This window comes from Pan troglodytes, chromosome 6 (assembly GCF_028858775.2).
Source record: "Pan troglodytes isolate AG18354 chromosome 6, NHGRI_mPanTro3-v2.0_pri, whole genome shotgun sequence".
Lineage (NCBI taxonomy): Eukaryota > Metazoa > Chordata > Mammalia > Primates > Hominidae > Pan > Pan troglodytes.
Genome location: NC_072404.2, coordinates 137,390,242 through 137,409,240, shown reverse-complemented (window position 1 = coordinate 137,409,240; position 18,999 = coordinate 137,390,242). Strand labels below are relative to the sequence as shown.

At 35.6% G+C, this 18,999-nt stretch overlaps 1 protein-coding gene across 4 annotated transcripts in view; it reads right to left on the bottom strand.

Annotated features, from left to right (window-relative positions):
* PTPRZ1 (protein tyrosine phosphatase receptor type Z1) overlaps positions 1-18,999 on the bottom strand; it is a 190,407-nt gene that overhangs the window by 62,366 nt on the left and 109,042 nt on the right. For all 4 annotated transcript variants that reach the window (XM_009454089.4, XM_001144786.6, XM_003951117.5 and 1 more), the window contains exons 7-10: positions 15,909-16,066; positions 15,614-15,764; positions 3,173-3,357; positions 1,731-1,857 (exon numbers count right to left, since the gene is read on the bottom strand). In XM_009454089.4, coding sequence (XP_009452364.3) covers positions 1,731-1,857; positions 3,173-3,357; positions 15,614-15,764; positions 15,909-16,066 — 621 coding nt within the window. The remainder of the gene's footprint in view (positions 1-1,730; positions 1,858-3,172; positions 3,358-15,613; positions 15,765-15,908; positions 16,067-18,999) is intronic.

Genomic DNA, 18,999 nt, shown 5'->3' with positions numbered 1-18,999 from the left:
TTTCTCCAAAATAAAAAAGAACAAAAAAATTCAGAAAGTTTAAAGCTTTGGCGTAGCGAATAAAATAGGAAACAGTATAAAAATAAATGGGTAAAAGTAATAATTTTTTGCAAACTCCTGAGAAATTGTTTTAGGTACAAAATTAGAGTAGCATAATTAAACCAAGGTAACAAAATTAAGTGAATATGTTCAATATACTTCATACTCAAAATGCATAAATAAAGGTAGAAGAGATTTTTTTATATGCCATATTTCAATCAATTCACACATGGTGTTGGCCAACATGATCAATGTTGTATGGCTAAAGGTGTCATTTTCTGGGTAGCTCATTGTGAGGAACTTTGGTGATGGTTGCCATGCAATGGTGTAGCGTGATATGGCATAGTTAAAATCATGGTCAGTTACTTTGATACTCGCCTTTCTATAAGACTTAGAGCTCACATTCCATTAAAAAATAACCTGATTTTGAAAAACAATGCTAAATAAAGGCAATAAGAAAGATGGTTATACCCAGGCCATGAGGCAGGTCATAAGAAATACTAAATAATGATATTGCCATCATGGTAGTAGTAATATTCATTAGTTGTTAATATCAAGTTGGGAGATACCTTGGCAAGTTTTGTAGCCTGTAGTTTGGAATGATGCATACTATAATATTTGATGCTCTCACATATAGTCTTTAACTTAAAAAGTCAATTAGTAAGAACAGCTATGGTAAGGTGATCAATGAGCAAGTACTTTATTTAAGCTCATGTCGGATTAAAGTCCCTGCTACAGCATTTAGACAACAATGCAAACTGTGCACATCAGTTTTCCTGCCATAGGTAAAACTAAAATAGGCTATAATTAATATAATTTGTAACCACTCACTTACATTAAAATTTGTAAAAGTTTCAATGAGTAGACTCCTAATATGGATGACCAAAGAATATATATATTTACGTATGTATTTATGCAGATGTATGTGATTATACATATGTATATATACATATATGCACGTCTATTATTTAAAACTGCTTACAGTGACAAGAGGAAAACTAACAATTATGTAAACTTGTAAATTGTCAAATTATGATGGTCAGCATTTGATTCAGTTATTGCATATGCTCTAAGATCAAAAGATTTTCCCATACATTTAGAGAAGGTGCATGCAAATAAAACACAAGTAGAAACAACTTTTGTTTGACTTATTTTTGGGAAAGAGTAAGGGCAATCAACCAAGAGGAAAACACCCCACTCCCCATAACCAAATTATAAAAAGTAGAAAAATAGATCTAAGACAAACTCTTGAGATGCTTTGTATAGATATTTGAAAGTACCTCACATGGTCTTAGGATCATGTATACACTTACTACATAATGCTTTGGGGGCTGAAAAGAGGAAATAAATACAAATTAAACCAACTCTTAATTATCCAAAATAACAGTCTCAACATTTACATAGCAATTTTCATTTAATGATTATTACAATATTATAAATATGTTTAGTCACTCTTATTTTACAAATGGTAAACTCCAATATTAAGGATAAATTTACTTATTGTCTGGCACCAGACCTGCTGAATGAGAAATGGGTCCCATGCCCCAAAAAATTACCCGGCAACCCAGACTTAAGAGATAATCACTTTGCCTTTTGGCCAAAAGAATATAGACAGAAAGCATCAATGCATACAGTAATTAAACTAACCTAATTTATTGAGTTAATATATAGATGTATCTGGGGGCACTTACCAGGATTATCAGTAGGCATGTCGACAATCAGTTGGTCGCTGTATTTTCCATATAAGCCATTAGTGCATATGGCTACTATCTGAAGAACATAACTCATATTGGGTAGCAAATTATTGAGAATAGCACCCTAAAAGAAAGATGTTAGTAATTATACAAATGTTATTCTCATAGGACTACCAACACACTAGGTATCTTTCCTAGAAAACTTTTTCTCCCTGGTCCATGGAAAATACTTCTATTTTATTAACCTAAGGAAAAGTTTATGCAATGTTGCTTAGTTAAACTTGTGGTATTTGTGAATTATGAAGAACTGGAAAGCTAGGCTTTTTTTTTTTTTTTTGCTTTTTAAAAATCAGATTTAGTTTCAGGAAGTTTCATTTTTAGCCAGAACTCATCAAATTCATAAATTAGTACTACAAACTAAAAATTAATATTTTAGACAAATAAATCGGGGGCATTTGCAAACAAGGAGCAATGTGAAAAAGTGAACAACTAAGTTATCTCTTTTTCTTGACAATATATATGCAAGAACAGTAATAGAATTATCTTCTTCACGTAATTATGAAATAAACATTTTTATTACTATTTATTTCACAATTTTCCCAGGTCATTGCGTCTCCATATTCTAGGCAACTGAATTAAAAGGTTACTAAAATTTTATCCATTTTGTCCACATGATATGAAACATAATTAACAGTGCATTTTTATTTAAATGCAGGTTCCCAGGACTTGCAGGACTCTAGGTGCCTGAGTGCAGAGTCCAGTGTCCTTTAACCTGCAGTGGGGACTTTCTGGACCTACATCCAGATGAAGGTTTGTCAACTACACCCTAATCTATGGCCAACACTTCCCTACCAGAGCAAAGTTTAATACTGACATGCTCAGGCCACAAAAGGAATCTGTACTTTATTCGCATGCGCTGGTGGAGGGAGGCAGGGGTGGATCTTTTTGTAAGAAGTGTTTTCTTACATCCCCAAAGTTCTGACCCAATCATGACTTCCCAGCTGTTATCTGAAAATTTTTTGGTGCAACAAAGAGGACTTGTATGTCCCCTACTCTACTTTTCCTGTGCTGATATAGCGTAATGGAAGACACAATATAAAATGTATCAGGGCACTGAGATTCTGGCACTATTCTACAACTGAAATCTTAAGAAAGGCCACACTAAATGATCTCCAGTTCATAAGTCATACGTATCTACTCTATAGTGTTATTGTTGGCAAAGTTATGATATCCATTTAATTAAATGTAACTTTAAACATAATTTAGTATAGCTTCTAATTTTAAATTTTTTTTTTAAATTTAAAAATACTCAGCCTACCCCACCTTCACTTAAAGTCTAAAAGTAATGGAGGAAAATAATATACAACCATTTGTAAGTTCTTACCTTGGAAATTAAATTATAATGTCACCATATGTAAAACAACTGATCATATAGTTACCAAGTCTTGATAGCCATCTGTCAAAAATTCATGCTTGGTTTGGTCCTCTCCATCCAACTGCTGGTACAAAACTGCAAACTTCTCAATCATGGTATCATAAACGACTCGAGGTCTTTCCCATGTAACAAGAAGGCTGGTATAATTCTCTGGGTCAGCCTGAACATTTTCTGGTTCTGAACTACAAACTTCAGAGAGAAAAAAGTACAGTTGTTGATAGAACTTATCCTTGAGGACTTGAATAAATAAAACATATTCTATAAAAATTTTATTGTGTTTTATTTCAATGTAAAGTAAAAAGTTACACTTTCCCACTGTGGAGCTTTTGCTTATTCCATTTCCTATATCTAAAATACTCTTTCCACCCCTCTTAACTCTATCTGTTCAAATCCCAGCTTTCCATTCTGGAAAGGTCTTGGTCAAATGCTACCTCCTTCATTACGCACATTAATCTCTACTGAAGTGATCTCTGTCATTGTCAATTGCCTATTTTATCATTATTACTGCATTATTTGCATACTTTCGTATTATATTTTTCCTGAATGAATCTTGACTCCTCTAGTGGATTATAAACATAAGAACCATAGCTCTGTAGTTCTATATTGCCTAGAACATTGTTTTGAATATACCTGGCATACAGATTCATTTTTAGAAATAAATGCACAAAGAATATCTGCAAGCTCATGGTGACTTAATTTCTCTTGTTTGGTACCTGAAAATATATTCAGTTCAGGATGAGGATAATTTCAATTATGAAAGACATACTATTATTGGAACATTTTGTTATTAGAGAATCCTTGAACTAATTTAAAATTCCCAACCAGAGAAAACCAAAGAAAACCTAAAATTGCCATTTCAGTATTTTTCAGACGTGCTGACAAAAATCCCATTTTGTTATCATAAGTAAATTAAGAAAATAATTTTAGGGAATTAAGAGACTTGTTTGTCTCATCTGAAAAAGTAGTATTATGAAAAATCATTCAGAGACTTATTAAAATGAATTCAGGCCCATGCTGGGAATCATGCCCCAAATTTAGTCCCATCAGAGAGTGCCCTGGTACTTTCCAAAATGCACTTATAATGTGATAGTTTGGACTAATTTGGAAAAGAAAAACTATAACATTTTATGATATTTTACTAACAAAGCAGAGTAATAAATATCTCTTCATGGGCCAGATTTGCAAAGCAGAGGGAGAGAAAGATCTCTCAGGCTGAATATTAATTAATATACTTACTTGTTTTCAGGTGACACCTGAAGTTACAAAGCCACTCAATGCGAGCATGCAGTAGACTTAGGTAAATCAGTCATCACTGATACAACAATTACAAGGACTCAAAAATATGTTAACAACTGCCGCCGATTGTGACCAAAATGACTTGTCTCTGCTAGTTTGCAGTTCACCTCATGAACACCGGAGGGCACCCACAACTAACAATTGGTCTTACAAATGGAAACAAATTTTACATATAATACTTAGTAGTCACAATTTTAGCATATGTACAATATGATAGCAATGGCATAGCATATGTACAGTATGCTAGCAGTGGTACAGAAATTATTTAGGAAATATGAATATATATATACCTTTTACAAATAAATACATGTATAGCTTTATATCAGTTAGAAATTATTTTTCACTTCAAACCTTTGATGTTATTTTTTGTTTAGGGAGGGCTTAGGTTGGGGTGTTCCTTTAGAAATAAAAGAAAAATTATTTCATTATCAAAAAACATGAATTCAGAATAAGAAAATATATTTTAATTTAGGTGTATACTACATGATGTTACTCTACTGAGTGAGACTTCTACTGATGTCCACCAGATGGCAGAAGACCTTCAAATTGTCTCAAGTGAGCTATTCACGTTTCTATCATTGGAGCAACAAGCTCGTTCTTGCTTCTAATGAATCCCAAGTTCACTTTTAGAAAAGTTGGAAGTGACTCTGGACAATATCATTTGTAGATTTCGTCCTCCAAAAATCAATTCCACTTTTTACAGAATGGGAATGATTTAAAGTGAACTATACACTTCAAGATGAAACTGTTTTGAAATGCATTAATTTTGGCTAAGACGGTGAAACCCCGTCTCTACTAAAAATACAAAAAATTAGCCGGGCGTGGTGGCGGGCGCCTGTAATCCCAGCTACTCGGGAGGCTGAGGCAGGATAATGGCGTGAACCTGGGACGCGGAGCTTGCAGTGAGCCCAGATCGCGCCACTGCACTCCAGCTGGGGCGACAGAGCAAGACTCCGTCTCAAAAAAAAAAAAAAAAAAGAAATGCATTAATTTTATGCATACATACAAAGCATAACAATCTCTTAAGAAAAAAATAAAGGATTCATTGCAAAACATCCAAAGGACTACTGCCTAAGCAGCAGAAACGACTTTGGTTGGATGTCTATGTTTGTCTCGCCTTAGTAGTAGCAATCAGTAGAGTGTCAAAATTTATGAATCAACATTAATATAAAGTAGAGCTCCAAAAAGAAAGTTATATTTTCTTGCCCATAAGTTTTCACTTCTTTGTTCTCCTCCTTGTAAATCTGTAAGAGTTTGTTAGTTATTTGTTTAATAGCTTGAGTTTATATTTTAATTAGAAATTTACTTTTTAAATACTTGTGTTTATTGTTAATCAACAATATAGTTGTATGCTATCAAGCTTCAGGTAAATCTTTTATTTTAGATGTGGAGACACAGGCTCTTATGGTGAAAAAAACATATATACTTTAGAATGTTATTAACAGAAAAGCCTATATTTCTTTATATAGTTTATGATCTTACCAAAGGGTTTCCTTTCTATAAGATAGAGCTGAATCTTTTAAATAACAATTTAGTTAATTCCATACACACTATTTGGTGTTCAAACCATGGAATGACCATAGAAGAAGTGATTAATAGACACTAAAGTTCCCAGGTTTTGCATATATTTCCTATTGAAATCAGCCCAATTATCTTTTTTTTTTTTTTTTTTTTTTGAGACAGTCTTGCTCTGTCATCCAGGTTGGAGTGCAGTGGCACAATCTCGCCTTACTGCAAGCTCCACCTCCTGGGTTCACACAATTCTCCTGCCTCAGCCTCCCGAGCAGCTGGGATTACAGGTGTCCACCACCACGCCTGGATATTTTTTTTTGTATTTTTAGTAGAGACGAGGTTTCACTGTGTTAGCCAGGATGGTCACCGTGTTAGCCAGGATGGTCTCGATCTCCTGACCTCGTGATCCTCTCACCTCAGCCTCCCAAAGTGCTGGGATTACAGGCATGAGCCACCGCACCCGGCCAGCCCAATTATCTTATTAGAAGCATACCTACTCTGTAAAGTACATTTTCTGGATTGAAAATCAATAGCATTTTTCCAGATCAATATGTACTCAGACATCAAATACAAGCTACTATAAAGTAAAATAGTAACAAAAATATAATTTTCCTGATCATGAGGAGTTTGAAACTGTTGAAGCTTCATTCTCCCCCTCAGGACTATATCTCACATACTGATTCCTTTCCACGTCTACATGTGATCTGGGTCATAGTTACTGATTCTTCAGGGGACACTGGCTAAGAAGGAGAACCTAATTACTGGTTAGTGCAGGCTTCTGGCTGTGAGTCTGGGGCCCACGTCAAGTCACGCAGAGTACAAGTAAATGGCACTGCACCATACATGAACAGTGAGCAAAGAATCCTCACTATAAAGAATGAGAATGTAGTCTCCTTTATCAGGGAGCTATACATGTTCTTGCTTTAAAAACTTATTTTTAGCATTCCACTCTCATCTGCTTGGTTCTAGGCACTCTAGACATACAGAAGAAGAAGATAGTGTCTCAGCCTTTAGGATGCTCATTCCTGTGATAGCTTTCAAACACTTAGATTTAGTAAGCTCTCAGATGTAACGAGTGGTTTTAGATTCTAAATTCTGCACTCCATTGATAGAGGAATGTATAAAAAACTTATGAAAAATTCTGCCATTTAGGCCAAATTCTTTTCAAATTTATACACATTTCCTACTAAAAATGGTATAAGCTTCTTAAACTTTTAGCTAACACAAAGTCCTGTGCTTTATCATTCATCCTCTCATTACTTAAATGAAGAGTGAACACCTAGTACATAGGAATGGATGTGATCTGTGGAACCAGTGCCAAAATATTAATAAGCAAAGCACTGAATGATGAAGAAAAAAAGAAAAGAGACAGAGAAATGCAAATGCATTCCTTGGCTGTGACAAATCTTTGTTAATCAAGAAAGTTGATGCAGATGACCAAGGGGAGATAGGAGATTCTTTCCACTTCTGTTGCTCTCTAGACTGCCTTGGAAGAAGCACAATCTGCCCTGAGGGAGAAGGCGCAGTCTTAGCTTCAGGTATTCTGAGTAAAATATGGATTGATACGAAATGGCAGGGAGGTGATTCTTAGGGAGTGGCAGAGAAAATGTCATAATTACCTGAGACTACACTAGGTCTCACTCAGTTATTTCCCACTAATTTGAAGTTCTGTACAGTATAACACAGCTCATGCCAAAAGTGCTTCGTAAATACATGCTAATAAGTCCACCACTTCCTTATTTGAAGTTTATGAGCCTCATTTTTAAAAGTAGTAAGACAATGACTGCTGAGAGAAAAGCTGAATGACTTACAGACCCAGAAGGTAACCAATGAGGTTGTGACTTCTCCTCAGGCAGTAGCAGATCCTAAAACAACTAATGTAAACATTGACACAAATGCTGAATGTAATTGGAAAAGATCTATCCCTGTTTTGTACTTCTGAATGATTACATATTCACTTTAGATTAATAGCCAAAAGAAGTCTTTCTAATTCTACCTCTTTCACTCAGTCTTTAGGGACCCAGAGTGACTTCATCAACAGTTCAATTTGTAGTATATAATCTTCCAAGAAGTAAATAATATTCATTTCACTTTTTAAAATATAGTTGCAGTACAGTGTTTACATACATGTGACCTTAACAAATGCTAGTAACAACCCACTGACCTTCAAGAAGGTAAGTCTACTAATGTATAATTCATTATGACGTTTTTTCAGGAAATTGTACAAAATTTCTCATAGGTCAAAATATTATGCTACAAAGACACTCCCTTTATGCTACTCTGTCCTGACAACTATTTTATCTTTTATTGTTTTGGTTTTTTTAAGTTTGTATTAAATATATTACAATGCTAGCAAATGAGATTTGAAGTGCATCCATAATTCTATTCAACAATTATTTAAGAATACCTTAATCATGAAAAACTTGAGTAGTATACCATACTCATTGTGATATCTTGGCTGTCCATATATACACATGACAATGATACTAGTTATGAGTCACTAGCACATTACATTCAAGGGACTGTACTGCTTTGCAAATTTTAGGTCATCTAAACCTCACCACAACCCTATAGGGTGACCATTTTTAACTTTTCCATTCTATAGGTGAAGAAACTGAAGCTTGGGGAGTTTAAGTAAGTTGACAATTTTTACATGACTAATAAGTATTGGTGCTGGAGTTTAAAATCAAGTCTACTGAACTTTAAGGTCTGTTTTTCCCCCCTGTGCTTTAGCAGGTCCCGGCTTCTTAGCAGAAAAACCTTGTAAGGTGGTAAGAAGGCGGCATGAAAGCATCTGATGCCCGGAAGGCGTGGATACAGTTGAACTTAATCTACTTCATACTTTTGCTATGTTTGTACTGTTATTCACATGTAGTACTCATTATTTAAAAAACAAACAAACAAACAGTGTTTATTGGCCGAGCACGATGGCTCATGCCTGTAATCTCAGCACTTTGGGAGGTGAGGGCAGGCGGATCACCTGAGGTCAGGAGTTCGAGACCAGTCTGGCCAACATGGTAAAACCCCGTCTCTGCTAAAAATACAAAAATTAGTCAGGTGTGGTAGCATGCGCCTGTAGTCCCAGCTACTAGGGAGGCTGACGCAGGAGAATCGCTTGAACCCAGGAGGTAGAGGCTGCGGTAAGCAGAGATCGATACACTGTGCTCAAGCCTGGGTGACAAAGAGAGACTCTGTCAAAAAAAAAAAAAAAAAAAAAAGACAGTTTTCACTAACTCTTTCAGGACCAGATGGTTCTATTAAATTCTGTGATCCTTAGAAGAGCCAGTGTCCATTCCATGATGCCAAAAAGAAACGCCTTCCTAATAAATGGCACTCTCCATACAAATGGAAATACAGATAAAATATGCATTAATTCGCAAATAATCTATTGAGCGCCTGCTGTGAATGCAAAAAATGAATAAGGCCTGGTCTCTAACCTTACAGAGTTTATATGAATATCTAAATCTCACGTGGTTTTTGCGATTATTTATAACGTATTTCTAAAAATACGTTTTCCTACAATGCATTTATTGAGAGCAAGATTTTGACAATTTTTATGCTAGCTTTTACTTCTCCTCTTGGTCAAAATGAGGATGTTAGATATTTATAATGGCAAAAAATATATGAACTGAAGGTCCAAAATTGAGGAACTGGTTAAGGTTTAATATACAGTTATAACTATATGATGGAATACAACATAAAAATTAAGAATGATGTATTAAAGGTACAATATGAAGTAAAAAAATCAGTAAACAGACATGTGGTATAGTCTCATTTTTTGTGAAATATAATAACATTTTTTAAAAATTTCAGAGAAAGATCTGGATGGATATTTACCAAAATCTTCATAATAGTGAATTTACAGAGTAGTGTAATTACAGGGTATTTTTATTTTCTTCTGTGTGCTTATCTATATTTTCTACGTTTTATAAGTTCATGTAATAAAAATTTTCAGATTGAATTTAATAAAGATCAAAACTGAATATAAATACAATCCTCAATTCTTATTCTCAAATTCAGTTCCAAAGGAGATAGTATATCCATTAAGAAAAAACTTTCGGCGGAGCGTGGTGGCTCATGCCTGTAGTCCCAGCACTTTGGGAGGCCGAGGTGGGCGGATCACCTGAGGTCGGGAGTTCGAGACCAGCCTGACTAACATGGCGAAACCCTGTCTCTACTAAAAATACAAAATTAGCTGGGTGTGGTGGCGCATGCCTGTAATCTCAGCTACTTGGGAGGCTGAGGCAGGAGAATCACTTGAACCCAGGAGGCGGAGGTTGCGGTGAGCCGATATCGTGCCATTGCACTCCAGCCTGGGCAACAAGAGTGAAACTCCAACTCAAAAAAAAAAAAAAAAAAACTTTCATAAGAACACAGTATTTCTATGCACAGGACAAATGATAATAAATGCTTATTGAGTGTAAAGACTCGTGATGGAAAAAGCAAGTCCTAGTTTGTGAAGAAAGAAATAACTAATTTCTGTGGGTCTAATCAGATTCATTTCTCCTCTTTTTTAACTGCAAAAATAAAAGCAAGTGGCTCACTTCTTTATAATGATTTCAGTAAATGCAGACTGTTATACAATGGACATCTATAAAAATTATTACATAATACATCTTGATATGCCAGGTGTTCATTATGGTTAAGTACAATAATTTTACAGAGGATTAACAGAGTCAAAATGAAGAATGTAAATTATTTGCTATTTTTTTCAGTCACAGAGGAAACTATTTCATAACAATTCTGTCATAATACTGATACTATCTTTTTAAAATTAGAATCTTTCTTTTCCTGGAATGATCTTTAATTTTGAACATGAACTGTACACACATGCTAATCCTACTGTACTGTACTCTTCTGAAGGCTTTGCAAATTTTAAATTATTTAAAGTATGTTCAGCAAGAAGAACTTGGCTCCAACCTGTCTGGAAATCTAAAGCCAGTCATTCCTTCTGTGTTTGTTGCCAATAGCACATATGCTCTTTTTAACCCTGGAGGCTTAGACATGAGTAAGCTTTGGCCAATGTTTTAATTCATTCACTTATTCACCATTCATCAAGGAATCAAAGGGCTCTTACTACCTGCCAGGTACTTTATCAGATGTTACAGGTAACACTGAGATCAATTAGACAGGGATCTACTAAGAAACTAAGGCATGCACATAAACACCCCTGAAGCAAGGCAAGAAAGGCAAAGTGCCACAACTGCAGGTCAGGGATTATGATGGTTCAGAAGAAAGAGGAATTACATTCAGTTTTGGGTAATCAGGAAGGCCCTATACTGCATAAGGGCATATTAATTATTTGACAGTGGTTTGTATTAAATCCAAAAAAGAATTGACTGAATATGTAACTGAATGGATGAGACTCATCCAACTAACATGACCTGACTTTTCTATTTCATTGCTGTCTCAAAATGATATATTTTGACAATGATTGAAACTTTAAAATCATAAATGTGCATATTAGTCTATGTAACCAGAAAAAAAAAGTTCTATATCATCTCTGATCCCCCCTAGAAGGGGATATGTTTTGGCAAACGAAGGGCCCCTTTTAAAAAATATTTATGTATTTATTTATTTTTACTTCAACTTTTATTTTAGATAGAGGAGCACATATGCAGGTTTGTTACATGAGAATACTAAAAGATGCTGAGGTTTAGAGTACAAATCCCATCACTCAGCTAGTGAGCATTATATTTGATAGGTAGACTTTTTAACTCACCCACCTCTCCACTCTCTCGTACACCACAGTGTCTACTGTTCCTATGTTTATGTCTATGTGTAATTAATGTTTAGCTCCCACTTATAAGTGAGAACATGAGGTACTTGGTTTTCTGTCCCTGCATTAGTTCACTTAGGATTATGACCTGCAGCTCCATCCATCTTGCTGCAAAAAAACATGATTTCATTTTTTATGACTGTGTAGTGTTCCATAGTGTATATGTACTACATTTTTTTAATCTACCACTGAGCACATGGGTTGATTCCATATCTTTGCTATTGTGACTAGCACAGCAATGAACATATAAGTGCATATGTCACTTCTTAGAAGAAGGCATACAACTGCTAAGAAACATATGAAAAAATACTCACCATCACTAATCATCGGAGAAATACAAACCAAAACCACAATGAGATACCATCTCACACCATTCAGAATGGCTATTATTAAAAAGCCAACAAACATTGCATCTAGTGAGGCTGCAGGGAAAAGGGAACGCTTATACACTGTTGGTGGGAATATAAATTAGTCCAGCCATTGTGCAAAGCAATCTGGAGATTTCTCAAGAACTTAAAACAGAGCTACCGTTTGACCCAGCAATCCCATTACTGGGTATACACCCAAAAGAAAATAAATCATTCTACCAAAAAGGGCCTTTTTTGATTGCTGAGCTCATTAGGATGAGCACGGGCAGGCAAGTTTGAAGGACCTGGGACAAAGCTAATTTTCCTGCCTTAAGAAGACGTGAAGACTTGGGTGGGATGAGGGTAGCAGCTGAGATTCTGTGAGGGGAACTGACCAAAGAGGAGGGTCAAACAATCTGAAGGCAAAGACTCTAAGGCCCAGCAAGGGAGACTGCAGAAGAGATGTGTTTCTGCTAACATAATTTTAGAATAAAAACTGATGGCCATAAAGATACAAAACACTAATAACAACTAGGATTGTCTTTTGAGCATTTTTATTTATCCTAAGGATATAGAATATAAGCGGATAATACTATATAAGCAATATTGTCTAAGCTGTAGGCAGATATTTTGATGAGATGCTGAGTTTTGTAGCATCTCCCCATCACTCCATAAATATTTAGTCAAAAATACAAACATAACAAAGTAGTTGGTGTGACTGGATTTTCTTGAGGAAGCTGGGGAAGGCACACATATAGGATAAGTAGACAACAAAAACAGCCTGTAAATGTGCATTTTTATTGTAAAACTTTCTAGTTTTTCCTTAAGTATTGCATATTTAAGTCCCTTCAATTTAAATGAGTGAGTCTATTTTGAGTTGCTGTTTTTCTAGTTAGTTCTGCCATTTATTTTGGAACCAAACCACAGACAAATAGGTGATAAATAAATTATCATTACTATGGCAGTCATAATAGTATTGCAGCAGGGATGTGAAATTCTGTGACAATATACACACATAGTCTAAGGGAATAAAATCGATTCCTACAAGCTCCATTCAAGAAAATTATTTTCCTTACTTTATAGGTCCTATCATGTATTTCTAGAACCCAAAACACCAAGTAGTTAAGAAAGTGTTGTTTCTGTGTTTGACCTTAGGATAAACAAAACACTCAAAATCCATTACTATTTTTTTGAAGCTTCATGTCTTTAAAGTCATCAGTTTTTTATGTAAGCAGAAATTATGTTCCTGTATAAATGTCAAGTACAGTGGACAGAAGTTTGCAAAGCTTTAGATTCAGGGAGACTTGGGTTCAAATACTGACTCCATTCCTTTCTAGTTGTGTAAACTTGGGCAAGCCATTTAATATCAGCTTCCCAAACTGTAAAATGAAGACAATGAGGCCAACTTCATAAGAGTGAAGTGAGGTCTACGTCAAATATTGTCTGGTTCCAATGCCTGGTAGAGTCACACAATACACAGTAGCTATTACTGTTTTTGTTATTATGGATTATTACTTTGGGCCTTTAACACTTAACTGTGAAAGCAATGTTCTACATTAAATCAGAATTATATACAGGTCTACACATTAAACAGTGCAGGAAGCACCCATTAAGTATAACTTGCTATGTTTTTATTATGTGGAAATGGAGTCTTTCAGCCATGCAGTAAATATTTAGTGAATGAGGGCTTTACTTTAGTTTGGCCATGGAGATAAAGAGATAAAAGACTTATTTACTTCCATTATGGGGCTCAGAGATTGCTGGCAGAGATAAATAAGTAAATAGACAATTACCATAATATGGTAACTGCTATGAAGTCTGGAGAAGCTGAGCACATCGTACAACCTCCAGAGGAGCACCATTTACCATCTGTGGGTATGGTGTCTCCTTGAGTGTGCAGTCCTGTGGCCATTGCCAGGGCCAGACTTAGGGGGACAGAAGTAGAGTCAGAGATGGCCTCCTAGTGGATGCAATGCTCAACGTGAGTCTTGAAGAATGAGGAGGCAGGGAAATGAAGACGGTGGAGAGGAATATGCCATCAATGGGGAAGTCAAACGTATAAATGCAACCTGGAAGAATGTGGTCTTGCATCTTCAGGGGACTTCATGGAGTTCAATGTAAGGGAAGGATGCTAGTTGGGGAGGCTTAAGCACTAAGACTAGTAAACCTACACAGAGCCTGTCATGCAATAACAAGCAATTTGAACTTTATTCCAAAAGTGATGCAGAACCAGTGAAGGGTTTTAATAAAACAGAATTGACAAAACTGTGTGACAAAAAAAATCATATTTATTTAATTAGTAATTTGGTCTATTATTTTAAGAAGAGGGGATGGTTAAATCCACTTTCTTTTTTCTAATCGATTGTCTATCATTTACTGGACAGTATGCTATAGTATTTAATACTACTGATAGAAATATAATTAAATTTCCTTACTTTGGGGCAATTTAATTTAAAATTTAGTGTCATAGTAAATATAGCTATTCATCACTGTTGTCTTGAATTCTATTTTTTTGTTAAAGGATAAACGATTCTTGGAAATATCACATTAAAACAATAAAAGCTTGTTGTTTTAATGCCTAATCTTCAAAAGCAGATGATTATTAAATTAATATTATACATGGCAAAAAAAATCATTGAATTCATTGCAGGACTGATATCAAAGAGGTCCATCTACTTGGAAAGGTTAGAAGTCCTTTCCAGTGCAAAGGTCACTTCAACGACTTCTTTAATGAACAAGTGACAACCTCAGTAAAAACTGAAAAGGACAAGTCAGCAGATGTATCTGATTGTGTTCTCTGGACATTTAAAAATGCTTTTAACTACTGTGTCAGCTTCAAAAAACAGACGACATTCTAGAGACACCCCTCTGGTGTCATTTCCCTTGGCTGTACCTAAAAAGAGCAAATTTCTTTTCCTCCAAAGAAGGAAACTGGGAAGAAGATTCACTTCTTATTCATTAATAACTCAGTGCATTTATTTTCAGTACTGATAAGGTGCTAGGCTCCTTCTTGGGGGCTGCCAACACAAAGATGAGCACTTTAAAACCCAAATACTGTGTCAAGACTCAGTTCAAAGGCGGTTCTCCCATAAAGTTTTCCTTATTATCCCAACCAGAAATGATCTCCCAAGCTCTGAACACCTCAGCCTCTTATTCATTCCTTTCTCATACCTCTCAGCCCAGGCAAATACCAGAAAGTGAACTTGGAGGTGTGCACTTTGCTTTGCTACTTATTACTGTGTATTCTGGAAAAATGATTTTCCTTATTAAATCTCAGTTTTTCTCATCTGTGAAATGGGGTTATTCTTATGGGAAGAATAGATTTTTTAGTTGCCATTTTATAGATGTGGTATCTGATATTCAGAAAATTAGACAGCTTACCTAAAGCTACAAAATTAATAATTAAAACATTTCTAAAGCTCGAAGTCCTCTATATTTGTCAGTTTACCAAAATTACCTCCTATAACATTGCATCTATGAGAGTTGTAGAAGATTATATTTAAATACATACCTGCTTCGTGAATCTCTTCCTTTCCAGTGTATGAGGAAAACACCTGTCTAGAGAACTTGTACTGTTGCTCTCGAAAATTGTTTTGTAAGTAGTCCATCAGCATGACATAACCAGATTGTTGCATTGTAAGAACTTCACAAAAAACAGCCAACTGAAAAAAAGATCAAATAATTTAACGTATCTGCTTCAAAGGCATTGGTAAATGCTTTAAAATGGATATTTTATAGCAAAGTTAGAACATAATGTTTTTTAAATGGCTTTGAATTACTTGATTTGTTTGAATTTCTAAGATTACCTGGCTTTCAGAGATGCTAACTGTATCTTTAAAAACAATCCAGTCAACTGTGTCTGTGCAGGGAGGAGATGTCAATGAGCCATTGTAAATGTAATACTTGTCAGTTGAGTTTGGCAGAAGGTTCAACAGTATGAATGGATCTAAAGCAGCCTGCTTCCCTAAAAAGGAATAATATACATCTCAGCTGGAATCTCAACACTGGAACTTAGCTGTTCAAAACTTCTATGAAACAGAGACACATGCTTTGTTATGTATTTAATCAAAACTGAGATTTTGAAACATTTTAGATATATTTTTAAATGGTAATAAAGCTGGCATGCCCCAAATTGTATTACACATGTCACTATACAGTGTTAGATGACTTATCTTTACATCAAGATGGTGAACAGAATATTTTACATATAAAAATACTCAGAAATCAGATGATCATCTCAATAGATACAGTTACATCATTTCATAAGACTCAATACCAGTTCATGGAAAATAAAAACACAACCTTATTCTGGTGAAGATGATCATCAAAGCCTGTACTAGTAATCATATTTAAGAATGACTTATTGAAAGTGTTCCCCCTAGAGATCAAGAATGACACCAGGATTTCCTGCCATCACCACTTCTATTTAACATTGAATTGGAAGACTGAGCCAGTGCAATAAAGAAAAAAGAAACGAAAATCTTAAGATTGTATAGGAAAAAATAATACCATCACAGTGTGCAAATAACATGATTGTGCATGTAAAACATTGAAAATTATTTACAGGCCGGGCGTGGTGGCTCACGCCTGTAAAGAGGCCAAGGTGGGTGGATCACGAAGTCAGGAGTTCGAGACCATCCTGGCTAACATGGTGAAACCCCATCTCTACTAAAAATACAAAAAATTAGCTGGGCATGGTGGCACGTGCCTGTAGTTCCAGCTACTCAAGAGTCTGAGGCAGTAGAGTCGCTTGAACCTGGGAGGCGGAGGTTGCAGTGAGCCAAGATCGCGCCACCGCACTCCAGCCTGGGTGACAGAGCGAGACTCCATCTCAAAAAAAAAAAGAAAGAAAGAAAATCATCTACAGAGTATGAGAAATAATAAGTGAAATTAGCAAAGCCACTGCACGTAGATCAATATACAAAAATCAATTGTATTTCTGTGTACCAGCATCAAACAACAGAAAATAAAATTTAAAGCAATATGATTTAAAATAGGAAAACATTATCAAATACAAATAAATCTAACAAATAATGTGTAGAATATCTACACTGAAAATTACAAAACATTCTGGAGAGAATTAAATAAATATTAAAATGGCAGAAAGATTATGTTCATGGGTTGGAAGAGTCAGTATTGTGAAGGTGTTGATTTTCCCCAAATTGATTCATAGATTCAATGAAATCCTAATTAAAATCCCAGAAGGTTGTGTGTGTAATTGACATATTGATTCTAAAATTTCAATAAAAATCCAAAGAAAAGTTAAGACAATCTTGAAAAATAATAAAGCTGGAAAACTTTCACTACCAGATAGGAAGAGCTGTCATACTGTTATATATAAAGCTGTAGAAATTATGATAGTGAGGTATTTGTGCAAAGATTGATGAAGAGAACAATGGAAGAGAAAATAAAAGAGAAAAATATGATCATTTGATCTATGATAGAAAAATTATTATGGAATGTGGAATGGATGGTCTTTTCAATAAACAGTGCTATATCAATTGAATATCCTCATGGAAAAAAGTGAATCTTGATTCCCTACTTCACATCATAAGCACAAATCAGTTCTAAACTGATTGCAGATTTAAATGAACATATTCATAATGCTTTTAAATGAAAACATTAAAAAATTATTATCATAACCTAATGGTAGGTTGAGGTTTCTGAAATGGCACACAAAAAATATTACTTATAAAAGGAAAAATGATAAAATTTAGTATATGACAATCAAGATCTATTCATCAATAGTCATCAAGAGAGTTAAAAGGAAAGCCAAAGAGTGGAAAAAAATATTTTTGATACAATATACACAGATGTGTTTGTGTGTGTACACACACACACACACACACACACCAATAAATATGGATTTATTCTTATATATAAACTTGTATACAGATTATAGAATTTCTATCCAAAAACTGGTAGAGTTTTCTTAGGTGGGCCATCTGGCCTTCAAACCCTGAAACAATCCAAATATATCTGTCTCCTTGAATAGTCTCATTTGTATCTGTCCAATAGCACTTACCAATAGCAATACCTTGGTCATTTAGCTATTTGTGAACCAGCCCTCACTCATGTAGGCAGCAATCTACTTACCAGTGAGATCTGTGTCTAATTTGTTTTCCTATCTCCTGAACTACCCAGCCCAGTGCAAGTCCTCTGCCCTTTCTATGAGATTAAGGCCATTAAGAAATAGTCCCTGAAGCCAATCCGTGTAGTCTAAGTGAGGTGGCGGAGTGTAGAGCAGTGGTGTTAATCCTTATGTGAATAATCCAGGGAGTTTTAGAAAAATACCAATGCCTCAGGCCCCACTCTAGACCATTTGCATTAAGATCTCTAGTGGTCAGGCCTGGGCATCTAGATTTTTAAAAAGCATCCCCAGGTGATGCAAACATGCAGGGTAGTAGGCTAGTGTAGAAAATCCCAAGTAAAGTGAAGCCTTTTCAAGGTTTTAGTCTTTCTTTTCTTTCTTTTTTTTTTTTTTTTTTTGAGACGGAGTCTCGCTGCCGCCCAGGCTGCAGTGCAGTGGCGCGATCTCGGCTCACTGCAGGCTCCGCCCCGTGGGGTTCACGCCATTCTCCTGCCTCAGCCTCCCGAGTAGCTGGGACTACAGGCGCCCGCTACCACGCCCGGCTAATTTTTTGTATTTTTAGTAGAGACGGGGTTTCACCGTGTTAGCCAAGATGGTCTCGATCTCCTGACCTCGTGATCTGCCCGCCTCGGCCTGCCAAAGTGCTGGGATCACAGGCGTGAGCCACCGCGCCCGGCCGTCTTTCTTAACCACACTTTCCACATTAGAATACGAAATGACTAGACTATCTGATCTTAAAAGTCTATTCCAGCTCTAAACTCTATGAAGACTGAACATGTTCAGAAAGCCTCAAAGAAAAATAAGTT